We start from the raw sequence: 21,686 nt of genomic DNA, 5'->3' as shown, positions 1-21,686 counted from the left end.
ATGAGAAGAAGCCTTCTGTGTCTAAATAGATAGAAGGGATCTGCATAATAAAGATTACCCTTATAACTTTCACTAATGGAAACCATCACAAAGGGACTCGAGCTTTTTCCCCTCTGCTGAAATAGTGTGACTCCTATTCAACCCCAAATACCCGCAAAGTCTGCGCAGATCAGTTCAAAGCCAATAGCATAAAATTAAGCAGAGTTCTCCTATCCAGTAGCTAGGCAAGATCACAGAAAGATCTTATAATTTGAGGTGCAGGCTGATGGACTATTAAGGAAGGCTACTGCCATTATGTTTCTTTCCACGTAGCCGTAGCCGCAAGACATAAGGTTATACAGGGCCACCCAGGGACTTGGAGCACCAGTAGGCACCTAGACTCCCCCCATTCAGCTACTAAGGGAGCCCTTGCACATACCAGGCACTGTTCTATGGTCTGGGAACATCACACGAAGACAAGAGACAAACTGTGTCTGACATGGAGAAAATCAGAAGATCTGCTGACAATGCCATGGAACCCTTATACTGAAACTTTTACACTGACTAAATGCTTGTGTAAAATTACTTTTAATAAAGATTTCCAGAATTCTGGAAAGCCATATATGCCAGTGGCAAATATAAAGCATTTCTATCATGTATTTTTTACTTTAAACTGGTGCTTCAAAAAAAAAAAAAAATGGCAAATATAAGCAATCAAAAAGCTATCTTTTAAGGTGTAGGCAAATTCAACCTTAAGTCATACTTTTACTTTAGAGAATAAAAAAAAAGAAAAGAAAAAGAAAAAAAGGAAAAAATGGGAAAATAAATAGCTCAGTAAAAGGTCATCAAATATTTTTGATGTCATGCCTAAATAGAAAGGGCTCTACATAGATAATGAAGTTTACATCAGAGACATAAATATTTTTTGTATCTATTAGATATTCAGACCTAAATCTAGGGCCCACATTTCTAAAATTCTAAATTTTCATGCTACTGGACCTAAAGGGCTATAGGTTCTCATCTTCTTATAATCCCACATAAATTGAGTTCTTTTAGTTTGATCAGAGATCTCAAACTGTTTTTCATAAAAGAGGCAGTGTACATATTAACGTATTGCTAAAGCATATTACAAAAGAGACCCACAAAAAAAGGAAAGAGAGGGAAAGAGACAGGGCGGGTGAGAGGAAACCAGATTTTCTTGATTTCTGGTAGTTATTTTCCTTTCCAAGGATAGCTTCAAATAACATGTAACACATCTCAATGAATATAGAAAATATCCTTTATAAAAATAAGGTACCTGTAGAGTTTTCTCTAGTCTGCTTTTTTCTTTCATAAGTAAATCATGTTCTCGATTGCAATTTTGAATTATATTGTCTCTCTCCTCCAAATCACGTTCAAATCTTCTGCACTCTTCTTTCCATTTCAGCTGGGAAGTCTGGAATGCTTTCTCGATCTCATTTGCCTTTCCCTGAAGTTCTGCATTCTGAGCTGTTAAAAATATAAAAGAATAATAGGTATATTTCCAACCACACATTAAATCCCTAGGAGTTCAAACACCTAGGCGTTGGAGTTGATTCCATTTACAGCATGATCTTAGGACAAAAGATTTAACCACTTCACATCAGTAAGCTCTAGGAAAGCTCACTGTTTCAGAACAATCTATTCTCTAATTTCTTTTTTTTTTTTTTATTTTTTTTTTCAACGTTTTTTATTTATTTTTGGGACAGAGAGAGACAGAGCATGAATGGGGCAGGGGCAGAGAGAGAGGGAGACACAGAATCGGAAACAGGCTCCAGGCTCCGAGCCATCAGCCCAGAGCCTGACGCGGGGCTCGAACTCACGGACCGCGAGATCGTGACCTGGCTGAAGTCGGACGCTTAAACGACTGCGCCACCCAGGCGCCCCTATTCTCTAATTTCTTAATCTCTTCTTCCCCTCCAGACAATGGTGATTTTGCCATGAAATAGTATGCCATGTTCCTTTTTTTTTTTTTTTTTTTTTGAGAGAGAGAGTGAGGGTGCAAGTGAGTGAGAGACAGAGAGAAAGAGAGAGAGAGAGGGAGAGAAAGGGAGAGAGAGAGAGAAGCGGGGCTCACACAAAGCGGTGCTCAAACTCATAAACCATGAGATCATGACCTGAGCCGAAGTCAGATATTTAACAGACTGAGCCAGTCAGGTGCCCCAATATGACATATTCCTAGAAGCATGCCCAAGTTTAGGTGTACCTATAGCACCAGCTACATTCTACTGCTTTTTCTCCTATTCAAGAAAATAAGTCAAATGTTGTGGGGTTTTTTTTGGGGGGGGGGGGGCACCTGGTTGACTCAGTCAGTGGAGCATGAGACTCTTGATCTCAGGGTTCAAGTCCCACACTGAGTGTAGACATTACTTAAATAAATAAATCTTTTAAGAAAAAATGTGGGTTTGGGGCGCCTGGGTGGCTTAGTTGATTAAGCGTCTGACTCTTGATTTCAACTGAGGTCATGATCTCATGGTTCATGAGTTCAAGCCCCACATCAGGCTCTGCACTGACAGCACAGACCCTGCTTGGGATTCTCTGTCTCCTCTCTATCTGCCCCTCCCCCACTTGTGCTTGCTCTCTTTCTCTCTCAAAAATAAACTCAAAGAAAAAAAATTTTAATTTCATTAACGGCTATTCTTCTATCTTCCTCTGTAAAGTGTCTGTTGAAATCACTTGACATCAGGAAAATAACATCCTATCTTCTCTGGACTTCAATCTCCTCATAATTAAATAAAAGTCACTAACTTGTATATCTAGTGCCTTTCAATTCTTATATTCCTAAGTTCCAGGTAGTGGTGTGGTTATTAAATGCCAGAGGTAATCAAAAATATTTCTGGCCGATGGCAATAACCTAAGACAGCTGGCCACAGTTAGGGACCAGAGCCTTTACAATGACTACAGCTTAACATTTGTTCAGTCCCACGTGGTTAATAAAATACTTTTGGTTTTGTTTTGTTTTGTTTTTTTTCATTTCATCCTTAAAACAACCTAAGTTCAAATATCAGTAAGTAAGTGGTAAAACCAAGACCTAAACCTAAATCTTCTGAATTCATGCTCAATATTCTTTTAATTAAGACCTGCTACGTACAAGAACTTTCATAGCAACATTGGGGCACCTAGCTGGCTCAGTCAGTAGAGCATGCGACTCTTGTGAGTTCGAGCCCCACTTTGGGTGTAGAGATTAATTAATAAAATCTTTAAAAAAAAAAAAAAAAAGGAATGTTCATAGCAACATTATTCTTGATAACCAAAAACTGGACATTACTCAAGTGCCCATTAGCAGAAATGGATAAATATAATGTGGTATGTCATACAATATAATATTAAGCATCAATGCAAAGTTCATACAACAATATGAATAAACTCACACACAATGTTGAAGGAAAGAAGCCAGATATAAAAGAGTACATATTATATGATTCCATTTAATATAAAGTACAAAAAACTGGCACAATTTATCCTTGCTATTAAAAATCAGGGTAGTAAGGGCACCTGGGTGGCTCAGTCGGTTCAGTATCAGACTCTTGATCTCGGCTCAGGTCATGACCTTACAGTTTGTGAGTTCAAGGCCCACATGGGCTCCGTACTGATGGCCCAAAGCTTGCTTGGGATTCTGTCTCTCCTTCTCTCTGCCCCTCCCCTGCTTGTGCTCTCTCTCTCTCTCTCTCTCAAAATAAATAAATAAACTTAAAAAAAAAAAAGGGTAGTAGTTATCCATGTGGAAGGACTGCTGGTAATTTCCCATTTCATGATATGGGTGCTTCTTCTGAGTTATACACTTATACTAGGCACATTTCTTTACATATATTATACTTAAAAGATTTTTAAGTGTTCATATGCTATATAACAGTGTTTGAGGATTAAATCCATTGCCTTTTTCTTCTTTAGGCACCACACTCTGACCCTATGGTTCCCAAACCTAGCTAATCAACAGAATCACTTGCAGTGCTCCTTGAACATATAGATTCTCTTGAGCTAGAAATTCTCATTCAGACTACATGTGATAGGAGGCCTATGAATTTTTTTTTTAAGCTCTATGTGATTCTGCTGATTGACTATTCATGGAACAACTGCTCTACAAAGTGATTAAAAGAATTCTGAATCCCTTTTTCCATACATATACAACATAAAAAAAAAAAATCAATGCAAAGTAAATGAATGTTCACATACTGTAGAAGGCTTTATACCCATGCAGCAAAGGCTGTCCATCAAAGGCCAAAAATCCAAAACCCCACCTCTGACCCTAGATGGTAAACACACCCAACAGGGAGCAATGATATACAATAAGGGTAAAACCCTCAGCATGGGGAAAAATAAAACTAGTCTTACCACAGAGCTTTTCTTGGATCCTATGTGCCTCAGCTAACCTTTCTTCAGCAGCCCGTCTTCCGAGACCAGCTTCCTTTCTAGCAACAGCCAGGTCATATTCCAGACTTTGTCGCAATGCCTCTCCTTTTTCAACCTCAGATCGCAGCTTGGCAATCTGGCTCTCATAGCTTGCCAGCTAACGACAGATTTCGAGATCATGAACCAATATTAAAATATGTCACCAAGATGATGAGATCGTGCACGCAAACATTTAAATGTCTTAGAGGAATTTGTTTCTATAATATTTATAAGACAAGAATTTATCAATTTATACTTTTCTAGAAGACTGGGAAAGAAGCACTAGCCTCACCAAATGACACTCATTAGTTTTCTAATTCTAGAGAATCCGCTGGAGAAAAAAATAAAAACAAAAAATTCTTATATGATCTTACAAAAATAAAGAGAAATCACAAGGTTTTTTGGGTTTTTTTGTTGTTGTTTGGTTTGTTTGTTTTTTAAGTAGGCTCTATGCCCAATTTGGGGGCTTGAACTCACAACCCCGAGATCAAGAGTCGTATGCTCTACCAACCGAGCCAGCCAGGCACCCCTGAATAATTGCAAGTTTTCATCAGAAATAGTCATAAGGAGTGAAAAAATGCATGAACATAGTTAAGTACTTCAAAATTCATTCTCCCCTCTCTTCTTCCTATTCTTTAAATGAAATCAAGAAGCAAATTAAACCAGGGCACCTGGGTGGCTCAGTCGGTTAAGTGCCCAGTTCTTGATCTCGGCTCAGGGCATGATCCCACAGTTCATGAAATCATGCCCCGAGTCGGGATCCGAGCTCACAGCACAAAGTCTGCTTGGGATCCTCTCTCTCTCTTTCTCTCTCTCCATCTCTCTACTCTTCCCCCACTCACACTCTCTCTCAAAATAAATAAATAAACGAATTTTTTTTAAGAAGAAAATTGCATCAAAGTATACTTCAATAAATATTGTCTATATTATTTCTCTTGTTATGACATTACTGATGGAGCATAAAGTAATAAAAGTGTCAATTTTTCAGGGATTTTAATGAACTAATATCTAACTTATCTAATATCTAGACAACTAGATACTTAATAACTAGATCTAATTTATCTAATATACTTCCATGAGTAGTATGACAGAAGATAGGTCAGAGAGTCAGAACTAAATGATTCATAAAGCACATTCCCACTCTAAAATTCTATAATCCAATCAATAATTCATTAAATAACGTTAAACACTTCCTATGTGTTGGGGAGCCTAGGTGGCTCAGTCAGTTGAGCGTCCGACTTCAGCTCAGGCCACAATCTCTCGGTTTGTGAGTTCGAGCCCGCGTCGGGCTCTGTGCTGACAGCTCGGAGACTGAAGCCTGCTTCGGATTCTGTGTCTCCCCCTCTCTGTCCCTCGTGCTTTGTCTCTGTCTCTCAATAATAAATAACCATTAAAAATTAAAAAAAAAAAAAAAACACTTCCTATGTGTCAAGTACAGAGAAATATATAAAAAACATTATGGAGTCCCTGATCTCAAATAATGAAATGCTATAGAAAGGCATGTGGAATAGGTTTTCTAAAAGAGGTAAAAATGTTATGATAGCTCAAGGAAAAGCATAATTATTTATTGCTGACAGTTGAGAAAGAGATGGTGGATGAGAGACAATGCTAGAAAGGCATCGTGTAGGAAAGCATTGAGCTACTATACCAGGCTAGAGAAAGACGGTCCCATTATCAGATAAGAAAAGACAAAAGAATTTCAGAAGGGCAGCATCAGAAATTACCACAAGTAGCTGTTATTACGTAGAGTACAGCAAGAGTTACACCTTTTTCCACATATAAAGAATAAAAAAATACTAATTTTATCTTTAAGAAATTGTATTTTATTTTTTTAATATATGAAATTTATTGTCAAATTGGTTTCCATATGACACCCCGTGCTCATCCCAACAGGTGCCCTCCTCAATACCCATCACCCACCCTCCCCACCCTCCCACCCCCCATCAGCCCTCAGTTTGTTCTCAGTTTTTAAGAGTCTCTTATGCTTTGTCTTTAAGAAATTTTAGAAAAGTAAATGTCTTCAAAACACACTTACAAAACAAGAATTGACAAATATCCTTTAATAGTGAAGAATAAAACCACAGAATCTTAATTACATATTCAAGATAACTCACTTTGTTTCAGAATCACTGCATCCCGCCCTGCCCACTGTCTCCCCCACTAATGCCCAAGGAGAATAAAGTTGTTAATATTTGGGCATTTCCAGTCGTGCCAGTCATTCACCAGTTTGCCCTCAGATCCCCTCCCTGTTCTTCTACAGCTCTGCTCTGTATTGTATGAACTACATTTCCCAGGCTCCCTTGACAACTGGCCTCTCACGTTTGGCCAATAGGAAGCACCTGTGATACACTTATAAGGGCAGAAGTAGTGAAGCCAGGGTGGTTCTAGATCTAGCTCAGGATCTACCTCCAGCAGCGTCTCTGTCTCCCCTGTTGCTTCAAATCCTTCTGGATAGTCCCTCTTATCAATCAGTGAAGACCTCTCTGCAGGCAGAAATGGGATACTTTTGCAGTGACCCATGGCATACAGTGGGATCACAACTTGTTAAATTATCACGTGCAGTTTAGAATAAAGTGTCATTTGAGGACAAGCCTTGAAGAAATGAGGTAGCAACTGCACCTAACCATTAGGGCAGCATTGTTTATTTCAAGACCTGTAGAGCGGGAAGGCTAAATGTGACTATGTTAGAAAACTAAGATAAAAACAAAATAATCTCAGAGATTTAGAAGCTCAGCTCAAACAGTCAGAAAGTCAGAGTCTCTATGTTGACTTTAAAAGAATTTCTTATATCTTGTCACCCCCTGGCAGACAAGGTTAAGGACCACACACAAAATCTAATTATGGGGAATGCATAATTACACTACAAGTTGAATGAAGAGTTTCACCAAGTTTCTAATGTTAAGATAGTATGTATCAGTTGGGCATTAAGTAGGAAGGTAGGAGATGGGATGAGGACTTCTGGAATTAGACAAACATGAAACTTGTAAACTTCCAAATCCCCCTACACATCCCTTACCAGCAAAAGCAGCTTCTCCTCCCTGGGATAATTAGCCTTGCTTATTATTATTAAGCCTCTTGCTTAAAGACTTACTAACGAGTGCTCCTGAAACAGTTGCCTTGCAAGAGGATTTGCGAAGACCCACGTCCACCACTCTTTGTCACCATAGATTGACCCAGATGTTAGTGTGCCAAAGGAGGAGAAATACGCAGCCTGCTCCAGGAAAAATAGCTTATGTAGCAAAACAAATGCAAAATCTTGCTAATCTTCTTTAGTAGGAATGTGCAGAACATACATAGGATTGATTTGGACTTAATAAGCTAGTTCCAACAGTTTACTAGGATGGGTGACTGTTAAGCTGAACTTAACACCAGCCTACAATCACTTAATAAAGTCAAAATGCCAGTACTTTCCTGACATAATATGGAGATTTAAGGAGATGGGTGTGATTTCATCGTGAGCAAACCAAAACCTCCTCTTTCCCCGACTACATCCTCTTCAAGAGTGCAAAGGATATTCTTTTCCTAATTAAATGCTATAAAATACACTGGAGTGGAAAACGTAAGCACCCTTAGAAAACTCTGGCAGCTAATCTCTATGTGCCAGAGATTACAGGAGATGGTGGAGATAATGGTGGAATATATCACAACTGAAATGAACTCCCCAGTTTCGATGGAAATAATGGACTTCCAGAGTGGCAAAGTCCAAGTGGTAGCAATTAACCAGCACAGTACTCAGTAGGTACCAGGATTACAGTAGTAATCATAGCAGTCTGACCCCCAGTATTTGTGGTGGTATCTGATTACGGCGTACATAGGAATTAAAGACATGGGCAGCCATCTAAAGCAGCGCTGTCCAATAGAAACATAAGGCAAGTCTCGTACGTAACTTTAAATTTTCTAGTACCAGTATTTTAAAAAGTAAAAATAAATACATGAAATTAATTTTAATCTTTTATTTAACCCAATATATCCAAGGTTACCATTATTTCCCCATGTAATCCTATGAAAAATGATTCGTGACATGCTTTGCATTTTTTGTACCAAGTTTCTGAAATCTAGTGTTTTACATTTACAGCACATCTTAATTCAGACTAGTCACATTTCAAGTGCTCAAAAGACATGTATATATATATATATATTAGTGGTTTTTTTCTTTGCCCCTCCCCTCTGGCATCATACAAAAAAATATTGGTAGTAATAACTTTTCCATTAAATTCATGAGGCACCCAACATAAAGACCCAGTAGTGACGATATGCACCATTTGTGAGATGGACGCAATGACCAATAAGCCCATTTTGGTGAGTGTGGGAGCACCTTTGTACAGCCTGGAAGGTACTACCGTATGTGAGTTACATACGAGTATAAGGGTGATAACGCTGAAGCATAAGATGTGGACTGCCAACCATTTGCCCATTTGATCTCAGATCCATTCCCCAACCCCCTTCAGCCGCTCTACTCTATTATATGATTCCCATGCTCCACGGCCAAATAGCTCTACTTCCAGCAGCATCTCTGGCGGTAGCTGCACTCTTTTGAGGTCCATGTCCCCATCCCTCCCCTCCAACACCCCAACACCGAACAACCCTTACCATGGCTCTACTTTCTACCAGACAGCCCCAACTTCAGGACTCTGATCACATCACCTCTTCCCACTTGCCCTCTGGTCTAGAGGTGGTGGGGGCTTCCTGCTCTTACTAATCTGAATGGCCTCATCACTCCCTATTTGGATTCCTAGGTCTTCCATCATGTGTACAACCAATTCCCTCTATTAACGCCCCTCTTTTTTCCTGACTGGACCATATTTGGTTTCTTCAGCTACCCACACAGCTAAGAGAAACATATCCTCTGCCCATGAGATTGTTTTCTCGCTTAAGCTTCAATACATTCAACAGCCACAAAATGGTGTCTCCCTCCTTTTTAAAACACGTCTGCGTTCTTTAACACCTTTACGCTCAACCGACTATGTCATCCCCTGTATCTACGTGTATGCCCCCTAGAGCATGCCTCAGCCTCTATAAGAAAGGTTTTTCACAATTTGTATGCCATGGCCCTCTGTGCAATCTGGCAGAGCCTTCTCAGGATAATGTAATTAAATGCATAAAATAAAACACACAACAAGAAGAATCCAAGTATAAAATCAAATATATAAGACAAAAGCAAACTTGTGATGCCATCATGTACTTCTTTAATAGCACACTGAACAACAAGCTCTACTTACAGGTCTAACAACCACTGTCATTTCAAAGTAGTGGCAAGTATAAACAATATTTTGAAATACTTCTATAACTGAATTGTAGGTCTGTGACTTCTAGTGAGGATAAAGTCAAAAGTACTGCTAATACCACTATGGCTTGTTAAAGGAGGGCTAACTGGGTTATGCCTTTCATAACTGAAAGAAATGCTTAATGTGAGTTAGAGGGTAATAAACATCAAATATAATTTTTTATTTTTAGGGGTGCCTGGGTGGTTCAGTCAATTTTAAGCGTCCGACTTCAGCTCAGGTCACGATCTCACGGTTGGTGGGTTCGAGCTCCGCATCAGGCTCTATGCTAACAGCTCAGAGCCTGGAGCCTGCTTCAGATGCTGTGTCTCCCTCTCTCTCTGCCCCTCCCTCACTCATGCTCCGTCTCTCTCTGTCTCAAAATGAGTTATGTAAAAACGAATAAATGTAAAAAAATTTTTAATTTTATTTTTAATAAAACCATCCAAGTACATGGATTCCTTGATTTCGCTGTTTCTAAGGACCTCAGTTTAAGAACCCCTACTCTTAAGGGGCCTGGCTGGATCAGTCAAACAGTATCTTCAGGTCCTGAGGCCTAAAAAGTCTACTGTTTTGTCGGTCCTAAGTTCCCAGGACCTTTTAGCTAAAGAAAGTTTTTTGCTCTTTTTATCCTCTCCCATTCTCATTTCTCTAGATTTTCCTGCTCTATCATCACCATCTCGGCCAAGGAGACACCTGAATAGCTTCATGCTTGCATATCCTATTTCACACATCTGTATTACTGTGCTCAAATGATTCTAACAACCACAGCAACACTGAAAATCTTGTGGCATTGTCCCATCCAATCATCCACATCAACACAACTTAGTCTCATCTGGAAGCAGTGAGTCTTACAAGCAATCCCTCTCTCCATACCCTCTGCCTACTAGTAAATCTCAACAGAAATCTGGTCTTTCCATACCTATCAAAGAAAACTGAGGCTCAGAAAAATTAGATAACTCGTCCAAGAACCCACAACAATAAAATTCCTAGAGATTTTAAAGATATGTATTTTAGTTTATTTTTACTGAGATATAATTGACATATAACATTGTATTAGTTTCTGGTGCACAACATGATTTCATATTTTGTATATATTGCAAAATGATCACCACAATAAGTCTAGTTAACATCTGTCACTGTACATAATTACAAATTTTTTCTTGTTATAAGAACTTTAAGATTCCCTGTCTTAGCAATTTTTAAATACACAATATAGTATTAACTATAATCACCATGCTGCATATTACAGCCCCATGACTTGTTTCTTTTATAATTGGAAGTTTGTACCTTTTGACCCCCTTCACTCATTTTGCCCACTCCCTGCACCCCACCTCTGACAATGACCAATTTGTTCTCTGTATCTGAGCTTGTTTATTTGGTTTTTGCTTTTAGATTCCATATATGAGATCATACTGTATTTATCTTTCTTTGTCTGACAATTATTTCATTTAGCATAATGCCCTCAAAATCCATCCATATTGGGGCGCCTGGGTGGCTCAGTCGGTTGAGCGTCCAACTTCAGCTCAGGTCATGATCTCGTAGTCCGTGAGTTCAAGCTCCGCGTCGGGCCCTGGGCTAACAGCTCAGAGCTCGGAGCCTGGAGCCTGCTTCTGTTTCTGTGTCTCCCTCTTTCTCTGCCCCTCCCCGACTCATGCTCTGTCTGTCTCACTCTCAAAAATGAATAAAGGTTTAAAAAAAAATTTTTTTTAAATCCATCCATGTTGTCACAAATGGCAAGATTTCATTCTTTTTTATGGCTGAATAACATTCCTCTGTGTGTGTGTGTGTGTATATACACATGCATTTCTGTATCAATTCATCCACTAATGGACATAGACTTTTTTTTAAGATTTTATTTTTAAGTAATATCTACACTCAACATGGGGCTCAAACTCAACAACCCTGAGATCAAGAGTCGCATGCTCTACTGACTGAGCCAGCTGGGTGGCCCAGATTTTAAAGATGTTTTAGGCCGATCACCAACATGATGTGTGTTAGCACTGGAAGTATCTGATAAAGCTAATATATGGCCTTAGTTTTTAGATAATTTCATTCCTCTCTGCCTTGCTTTATAATGGGACATATTTAGAGATTATGTGGCTAAAAAAAATTAACTATATGAGTTTAAAATTATCTAAACAAATAACTGAAACAGTAAAATGAATAGTAATATGAAATTGGAGTTGAACCAATTGTAACTGCCTATTGTGAGAGAATTATCTTTCTTCCCTGAAATAATTTCCTATCTCTTTAATGTGAACACATATTTCAAAACATTCTGATCAAATAAAAGAGAATAGTGCAGGGTGCCTTGGTGGCTCAGTCGGTTGAGCATCCGACTTCGGCTCAGGTCATGATCTTGTGGTTCATGAGTTTGATCCCTGCATTGGGCTTTCTGCTGTCAGCACAGAGCCCACTTTGGATCCACTGTCCCCCTCTCTCTCTGCCCCTCACCCGTGCTTGCTCGCTCTCTCTCTCTCCTCTCTAAATAAATAAATAAATAAATAAACTTAAAAAAAAGAGGGAGAGAATAGTATGGTCTAAGTGAGACTTCTGATGACACCTGTGAATAGTTGTGAAAGAGTATAGATGAATGATTATCTATAATGACACAATTATTCTCAAGTAAAATGTACATTTGGTTTTAAAAAATAAATTTTGAAGATTATAAATAACATACATTTAACAAATATCACTTCATATTCAGTATATAATATTACAATGCAAATAAAAGCAATTACTTCAATTACCCTTTAAAATTACCTCAATTGCCACTGAAAGTACAAATAAAACAGTCATATATTCATGGCTTGTTATTTTAATCAGAAGCTACTGTTCCTTAAATAACCTGAAAAAAAGTTTGGTTTTTTTTATTCAACACACAGCCACTGAGGGCCTACTATGTGTCAGTGAGAAATGGAAGATACAGAGACAAAGCATGGCCATTGCTTCCAGCTCTCAAGAAGTTTAGACGAATGAAGAGCAGGTAAGCATGAAATACATGTTTTAGGTCCAAAATATCTATAACGGTAACAAGATGTAGGAGAGCAAAGAAAGGAGTGATTAGTTTCACCTAGGAAGGTTTTAAAAGGTTTCCTGACAGGACAGCATCAGAATCTAACAAAGAAGGAAGGTAAATACACTGTTTATGTGTAAATATCAATAAATTACAGCTACCGTTACAGTGTACACTTTATAAATGTTATTTCCCTTATCACAACAACCCTCTGAGACCAGCATTTCACAGTAGGAAAACAATGATGAGCAGGATAAATAACTCGCAGGTCACATATCTTGTAAATGGAAGGGCCAAGAAATGAGTCCAGGTTTGTGTAACTTGATATTCTTCCCACCACACCAGGCTAAGCTAAGCTTAAAGAACTTGTAAGATTTAAACAGAGAAAAAAAAAAAGATTTAAACAGAGAAAAACAAGAAAACAGAGAAAAATACAACAGACAGAAGAGACATAAACATATAATTTATGAATTATCTTAGTGGGAAAGTACTATCTTTAAAATATATACATATAACATGAAATATCTATTTATACATATACATACATACTAATAAAAGATATAATGATATAATAATACAAAAATAAACTAGGATAATTTATGAATTACACTGTATTTTTTTTAATTTTTTTTATGTTTATTCGTTTTTGAAAGACAGAGAGAGACAGAGCACAATCAGGGGTGGGCAGAGAGGGGGACACAGAACCCGAAGCAGGCTCCAGGCTCTGAGCTGTCAGCACAGAGCCCGACACGGGGCTCAAACTCACGAACTGCGAGATCATGACCGGAGCCGAAGTCAGATGCTCAACCGACTGAGCCACCCAGGCACCCCTGAATTACACTGTAATTTAAAATTCCATGGGGCACCCAGGTGACTCAGTCAGTTGAGTGTCCGACTCTAGATTTCAGCTCAGGTCATGATCCCAGAATTACGGAATCAAGCCCCACATCAGACTCCATGCTGGGTGTGGAGTCTGCTTAAGATTCATTCTCTCTCTCTCTCTCTCTCTCTCTCTCTCTCTCTCTCTCCCCCTCTGCCCCTCCCCAACTCATGCTCACGCTCTCTGTTGCTCTCTCTCCTAAAAAAAAATTCCATACTCAAATCTACTTAAGACTATTCCACAATTGAGCCATAAAAAACTAAATTAAAATTTCAAAAATGTCTAATTTACAAATCCTTTAGTCACTACAGTCATTCATCAATTAATTTTTTATCAAGTTTAACCCATTAATTAAAATAAATTTAAGACAACATACAAATAAACATAATTCATTAAACTAAGTACTTTAATTCCACTGTATTAAAAAAAACCTGTTTCTTTCTTATAATTCTCTTTAAGCACAAGAATGTCATGGGGATGTTAAACATGGAGTCTGTAACATGAAGTGAAATCAAAAATAATCAAACTCTGCTTTTAACATTATTTGAGAGAACAAAATTCTACCTCTGCATTGTGCTTAGTTGTTATTTCTAATTTTTCTTTCTTAGCCCGATGAAGTTTCTTTCTGAGATCAGCAGTAATATCCAAGTCTGTTTCACTTTTAAACATTTGTTTTACATCAGAGGAGGCATTCTTCAGCCTATAAAATGAGATAGTAAAATATAATTCTAAGTATAATCTCTAGCATTTCTGATATTCTAATAACTTATTTTTCAGAAATCACAAGGAACATGATACAGTTTTTGCCCTAAAGAAACTTACAACCTAATAAAAAATGTTGATCGCAAAATCTAGGTAGAAATACAAAGGAGTGTACGGCTAGAAAGAAACCACCATTTCAAGATGGTACTTAAAGAATGATCCTATCACAAGCTGTGTAGCTTTGAAAAATATTGAATTCTTTTTATTTTTTTAAATACTATATTTTACTTACCGCAAATGTAATAAATACATATTACAAAATGAAGTGTAAGTAACAATATAGATTCAGGCTTAAAAATAGCAGACCAGGGGTGCTTAAGTGGCTCAGTTATAATTGGTTAAGCATCCAATTCTTGATTTCGGCTCAGGTCATGATCTCACAGTTTATGAGATAAAGCCCCACGTCAGGCTCTGTGCTGACAGCATGGAGCCTGCTTAGGATTCTCTCTGACCTTCCCCCACTTGCGCTTTCTCTCCCTCCCTTTCAAAATAAATAAATAAATTTATTAAAAAAAAAATAACAGCAGACTAAAGCACTCTCTCCCCAAAATTAAAATTAGAAAGTTAATGAAAATATCAGCAAAGAGAATTAAGAGAGAAAAATCCACAAGGAGAAAGAACACATAAGATGAGAAAACAGTAATAACATATTAGAAGTTAGAAAGCAGTTGGATAAGTGGTCATTGATTTACATAAGAGATTTGAATTTAAAGCCAAAAGTCGGGGGGGCGGGGGGGGGGGGGCGGCGTCTGGGTGGCTCAGTCGGTTAAGCGTCCGATTTCGGCTCAGGTCATGATCTCTCGGTCCATGAGTTCTAGCCCCGTGTCGGGCTCTGTGCTGACAGCTCAGAGCCTGGAGCCTGCTTCAGATTCTGTGTCTCCCTCTCTCTGACCCTCCCTTGTTCATGCTCTGTCTCTCCCTGTCTCAAAAATAAATAAACGTTAAAAAAAATTTTTTTTTAAATAAAGCCAAAAGTGGAGAAAGCAACCCGATTTACACCTGAGCCCCCAAAAGCTCAATTAATTGACAACAGCTTTGCAAATGGGATAAAAGTAGAGCAGAAAACAAGATAATTGGTTGAAAGTCTGCCAAACAAATGAGATCCTCAGATTCTGTACCCTATAGATGACACAACTGGGTACCAATCTCTTCCCCACTCTGGCAGAACACTAGGTAAGGGTTTATTCCCTGGAGAGGATAAAACAGAAGGTCTCTGGATTAGAGACATCAGATACAAATGGTGTAAAACCTCACACCAAAAATAGGAGACTCAAGTCAAAAATTATGTAATAAGTGAGAGCCCAGGTCTTCTAAAACATCTTGCCTGCCAGAACAATGGCAGCCAAGGAGAGAATGGAAGGATCTTCCCTAGAGAATCTAACCAGCAAGGTGAAAAAGACCTAAAGACACTGATGCTAGGGGTTCTCCAATGAACAGCTTAACTACATCATCCTACAGAGAATGCCACAAACACAAAGTCTTACCCACTGAGCTTCCAATCAGCTTGATAGGCCCTGCCTTCATTTTTTTTAATGTTTGTTTATTTTTGAGAGAGAGAGTGCAAGCAGGGGAGGGGTACAAAGAGAAGGGAACAGGGAATCTGAAGTAGACTGTGCACTGACATCAGCGAGCCCAATGCAGGGCTTGAACTCACTAATCGTGAGATGATGACCTAAGCTGAAGCCAGATGCTTAACCAACTGAGCCACCCAGGCACCCCTCTACATTTTTTTTTTATTTTTTATTGTTTTGAGAGAGAGAGAGAGTGAGAGAGAGAGAGAGAGTGAGAGCGTGAGTGAGGGAAAGAGGCAGAGAGAGAGAGAGAGTGAGAATCCCAAGCAGGCAGCACGCTCAACGTGGAGCCCGACACAGAGCCCGACACAGAGCTCAATCCCATGACCCTAGGATCATGACGTGAAATCAAAAGTTGGACACTCAGCCGACTGAGCCACCCAGGCATCACCCTATTTTAAATGTGAACAGACAGCTAAGGATCACCAGAAGTTAGGAAGCAAGAGTTAGAAAGAGACAAAATTGTGGGGGTAGGGGAAGAGTCCTCAAAGACTATGCAGGGGAAAGATAGCTTTAAAAAGAGGAAAAAAACATATCTTCAGACAAAAAGAGAAGGTCTAATATCCATAAAACAAAAACTGAATGTAATAAAGAAGGAAATAATCAGAGAACAAAAAAAAAGAACTCTTGGAAATCAAAACACAAACTAAGAAAAGAAAGGCCAAATAAGTAAATGTGAAAGAAAAATCTCCTGAATGCCTGAAAAAAAATTCCAAGGGAAAATAATTTCCACTTAGAATTTTATGCCCAACAAGTTACTTTTCAAAGACAAGGAAATGAGAAAGTTCTAGTTCATACCTACAAAGCACCAAAACATTTACCTCCTATGAAGTGGCTGATGGAAGATTCCACTAAAATAAGGACCTAAACTGAGAAAGACAGGGGATCCCAAAAGTAGGGTAAGACCAAAAAAAAAAAAAAAAAAAAAAAAAAGGCAGCAAAGGGACTTCCAGGATGGTAAAGAAAGGAGCACCGGGTAATAATTGGCCAGTAAAGCACAGCACTAAACGCCAATCTGTCCCAGCTGGAGTACTGGACTGGCCACAGCTTCCAGGAGTGATTTCTTGAAGAAGATGCAAACAGAACACAACAGAATACTTCCAGGGTATGGGTGGAACAGGTGAAGGGGATTTAGGAACATACTTATCAGGATGAGCACTAAGAAATGTACAGAATTGCTGAATCACTATATTGTACAAGTGAAACTAACATAACACTGTATGTGAAGTATGCTGGCATTAAAATTAAAAATAAACCAGAATATTTCAACTATCATATAACTTGGTTGGAACATGAGGTTGAAGTCATGATAAATTCATAGAAATTAAGCAAACTAAACAATCAATGAAACAATTATCAAATCCAAGAAAAACAATGTACAAGAGAGAAAAAACTAAATACTCAGAGGCTCAACTAGAAAGTTTCCAAAATTATAATACCATAAACACTGAAAACTAACCAAGATTGCAATATTAATAAAGGGGACAGAAAAAGGAGGCAAGCATGAATGAAAATGAAATTATGATCTTCTGTAGTCAATAGATAATGGCTAAACCTGAAAAATCTAATACCAATATAAAAAAAATTTTAAGATACAGGGGTACTTGGGTGGCTCAGTCAGTTAAGCGTCCAACCTCGCCTCAGGTCATGATGTCACAGTTCATGAGTTTGAGCCCCACATCGGGCTCTCTGCTGTCAGCACAGAGCCCACTTGGGATTCTCATTCCCCTCTCTCTACTCTTCCCCCACTCATCCTCCCCCTTTCTCAAAATAAATAAACTTCAAAAAATTTCTAAGAGATACAGATTTTAAAAATCATCTCGGAGTATGGTGACAGTGCTCGCTTTGGCAGCATATACACCAAAATTGGAATGACACAGAGATTAGCTTGGCCCCTGCCCAGAGTATAGTGACAGATGGTAGCTACAGCTACACTTTTAGTGAGCATAGCATAACATATAGACTTGTTGAATCACTATCTTGTACTGAAATCAATGTAACATTGTGTGTCAACTATACTTCAACACAGAAAGTACAGAATTTTAAATAAAATTAAAAATAATTTTTTTAAGGAGTACCTGGGTGGCTCAGTTGACTGAGCGTCCAACTCTTGATTTAAGCTCAGGTCATGATCCCAGAGTCGTGGGATCAAGCCCTGAGTCAGGCTCTGCACTGAGCATGGAGCCTGCGTAAGATTCTCTCTCTTTCTCCCTCTGCCCCTCCCCCACTCTCTCTCTAAAATTAAAAAAAAAAAAAAAAAAAAAAAATTCTGAGGGTCACATTAAAAAAATTTTTTTAATAATAATTTTTTTAAATATAAATCATCTTGGAGAGTTGAAAATGATTGTTTCTAGGGATCAAGACAGTGATCAAGCAAATTAGTACTGTCATTTTTCCTAATAGCAGTAAGTCTTGTAGAACATTAGATTCTTTAAATAATGTATATATGTAAAGTTAATTTTTTTCAATAAAACTAAAAAACCAATAGAGAGAACCAATGAAACCAAAATTTGGTACTTTGAAAAGATTAACAAACTTGATAAATCTTTGGCTAGATTGACAAAAAGGAGAAAAGACTCAAATTATAAAAATAAACAATGAAAGAGGGAATGCCAACCTAGAAGGATTATAATAAATACTACGAACAATTGTATGCCAAGTTAGACAATGTAGATCAAATGAACAAATTCCTAGAAAGACTGAAATTATCAAAACTAACCCCAAAACGAACAAAATCTGAATAGACTCATAACAGCTGAAGATACTGAATTTATAATTTTAAAAAATCTAAAAACAAGGCCCAAGTCCAGATGGTTTCCCTAGTAAATTCTACCAAACATTTAAAGAAGAAATAATACCAATCCTAACTTTAGAGGAGGTAGAAACACTTTCCAGCTCATTCTATTAACCCAGCATTACCTAAGATCAAAGTGAGTCAGACATCACAAGAAAGAAAACTACAGACCAATTTCCCTCATGAATAGAGATGCAAAAAATCCTCAACAAATCATTAGCAAACCAAATCCAACAACATCTTTTTTTTTAATATTTTTCTGTTTATTTATTTTTAGAGAGAGACAGAGTGCAAGCGGGGTTGGGGCAAAGAGAGAGGGAGACACAGAATCCGAAGCAGGCTCCAGGCTCTAAGCTGTCAGCACAGTGTCTGACGCGGGGCTCGAACCCACAAACTGTGAGATCATGACCTGAGCTGAAGTTGGATGCTCAAACGAGTGAATCACCCAGGCGCCCCCCAAATCCAACAACATCTTAAAATGACTACACAGCATGACCAAGTGGGATTTATCCCAAAAATAGAAAGTTGATTTAATGTCTGAAAATCAATTGACATGATATACCATTTTACTAAAAGACAAAAATTACACAATCATCTTAATAGATACAGAAAAAGCATTTGACAAAATTAAATACCTATTTGTGATTTAAAAAAAAAAAAAAAACTTGGGGTGCCTGGGTGGCTCAGCTGGTTAAGCATCCGACTTTGGCTCAGGTCATGATCTCATGTTTCGTGAGTTGAAGTCCCGCATCAGGCTCTGTGCTGACAGCACAGAGCCTGGAGCCTGCTTCAGATTCTGTGTCTCCCTCTCTCTCTGCCCCTCCCCCACTCACACTCTGTCTCTCTCTCTCTCTCAAAAATAAATAAATGTTAAAAAAATACATTAAAAAAAAAAAAACCTCAACAACCTAGGGATATAAGAAAATTTACTCAATCAGATAAAAAGCATCTATGAAAAACCTACAATTGGCATACTTATTGGTGAAAGACTGAAAGCTTCCCTTAAGACTGGGAGCAAAACAAAGATGTCCACTTCTATTGGAGGTTCTAGGCAGTACAATCATGCAGAAGGAAAACAAACAAACAAACAGAATGTATATTAGAAGGGAAGAAGTAAAACTGTCTTTTTTTTTTTTTTTAAGTAAGCTCTATGCCCCTATGTGGGGCTTGAACTCACAACTCTGAGATCAAGAGTTACATGCTCTATTAATTGAGCCAGCCAGGCACCCCAGAAGTAAAACTATCTTTATTTATTTACTTATTTATTTATTTTTAACGTTTATTTATTTTTGAGACAGAGAGAGACAGAGCATGAACGGGGGAGGGACAGAGAGAGAGGGAGACACAGAATCGGAAGCAGGCTCCAGGCTCTGAGCGCTCAGCACAGAGCCTGATGCGGGGCTCGAACTCACGGACCGTGAGATCGTGACCTGAGCTGAAGTCGGACACTTAACCGACTGAGCCACCCAGGCACCCCTGTAAAACTATCTTTAATTGCAAAGGACATGATCCTTTAAGAATATCCTAAGAAATTCATTAAGAAACAAAAACACTGGAATTAAAAAGATTTTAGCAATGTCACAGAATGTAAGATCAATATACAAAAATCAATTACATTTCCATATATTAACAATGAACAATTCAAAAATTAAATTTAAAAAAATAACTCAATGTATAATAGCATCAAAAAAAAAAGATTTAGGATTAAATTTAACAAAAGCAGTGTAAGCTTTCTATAGTGAAAATACAAATTATTATTTAAAGAAATTAAAGATTTAAATAAATGAAAGACAATGCACATTCACATTCATGCACTGGAAGAGTCAGTACCATTAAGGTGGCAATCATCTCCAAATTGATCTACAGATTCATCATAGTCCCTATCATAATCCCAGAAGGCTTTTTTGGTAAAAAATTGACAAGCTCATCTTAAAATTTACATGGAAAAGCAAAGGACTCAGAATAACTAAAACAATCTTTAAAAAGAACAAACGGGAGAGCTTTGACTTCCTAATTTCAAAACTTACTACAAAGCTACAGTAATCAAACAAATAGCATGGAATTAAATTAAGAAAAGACATGTAGATCAATGTACCATAATTGAGACTAGAAACAAATCTATATTTGGCCCATTAATTTTCAATAAAGGTGTCAAGGCAATTCAATAGGGAAAAAGCAGTCTTATCAACAAATAGTTCTGAAACAACTGGCTATCCACACATGCAAAAAGATTAATTTAGACACTTACCTCGCACCATACATAAAAGATAACTTAAAATGGAGCACAGACCTAAATGTAAAAACTGAAATTATATAACTTTTAGAAGAAAACATAGGAGAAAAATCTTCATGACCTTAAGTTGGGCAAAGATTTCATAAATACACAGATATGAAACCTAAAGCATAGTCCATAAAGGAAAAGAATTGGAGGGGTGCCTAGCTGGCTCATTTAGTAGAGCATGTGACACTATCTCAGGGTTGTGAGTTTAAGCCCCACGTTGGGCATGGAGCATACTTAAAAAAAAAAGAACTGGACTTCAAAAAAATGTAAAACATTTGCACTTCAAAGAGACATTATTAAGAAAATGAAGTCAATGGGGTTGAGTGTTCAATTCTTAATTTTGGCTCAGGTCAGGATCTCACAGTCAGTCGGTCAGTAAGCCAGTCAGTCATGGGATCAAGCCCAGGGGTCAGGCTGCATGCTGGGTGAGGAGTCTGCTTGGGATTTCTTTCTCTCTCTCTACCCCTCCCCTGCCCGCATGTGGACACACGCACTTGGGCTCTCGAAAGAAAGAAAGAAAGAAAGAAAGAAAGAAAGAAAGAAAGAAAGAAAGAAAGAAAGAAAGAAAATGAAGCCAAGGCAACAAATGGGAGAAAACATGTGCAAATTATATATTTGATAAAAGATTTGTATCCAGAATATATAAAAAACTCCTAAAGCTCAGTAACAAAGAGACAACCAATTTAAAAATGAGCAAAAGATCTGAATAGGCTTTTCACCAATGAAGATATA

At 38.0% G+C, this 21,686-nt stretch overlaps 1 protein-coding gene across 11 annotated transcripts in view; it reads right to left on the bottom strand.

The window, feature by feature from the left end:
- The window catches only part of CCDC171 (coiled-coil domain containing 171), a 308,137-nt gene that overhangs the window by 276,840 nt on the left and 9,611 nt on the right, over nucleotides 1–21,686 (bottom strand). For 10 of the 11 annotated variants that reach the window (XM_078436783.2, XM_078436780.2, XM_078436779.2 and 7 more), the window contains 3 exons: nucleotides 14,111–14,246; nucleotides 4,330–4,504; nucleotides 1,277–1,467 (listed from right to left, as the gene is read on the bottom strand). In XM_078436783.2, coding sequence (XP_078292909.2) covers nucleotides 1,277–1,467; nucleotides 4,330–4,504; nucleotides 14,111–14,246 — 502 coding nt within the window. The remainder of the gene's footprint in view (nucleotides 1–1,276; nucleotides 1,468–4,329; nucleotides 4,505–14,110; nucleotides 14,247–21,686) is intronic. The other variant, XM_078436787.2, reaches the window with a different exon arrangement.

Source organism: Panthera onca, chromosome D4 (genome assembly GCF_046562875.1).
Source record: "Panthera onca isolate mPanOnc1 chromosome D4, mPanOnc1 haplotype 2, whole genome shotgun sequence".
Lineage (NCBI taxonomy): Eukaryota > Metazoa > Chordata > Mammalia > Carnivora > Felidae > Panthera > Panthera onca.
Note: the sequence above shows the minus strand (reverse complement) of the source record. Positions and strands in the feature narration are given on the sequence as shown.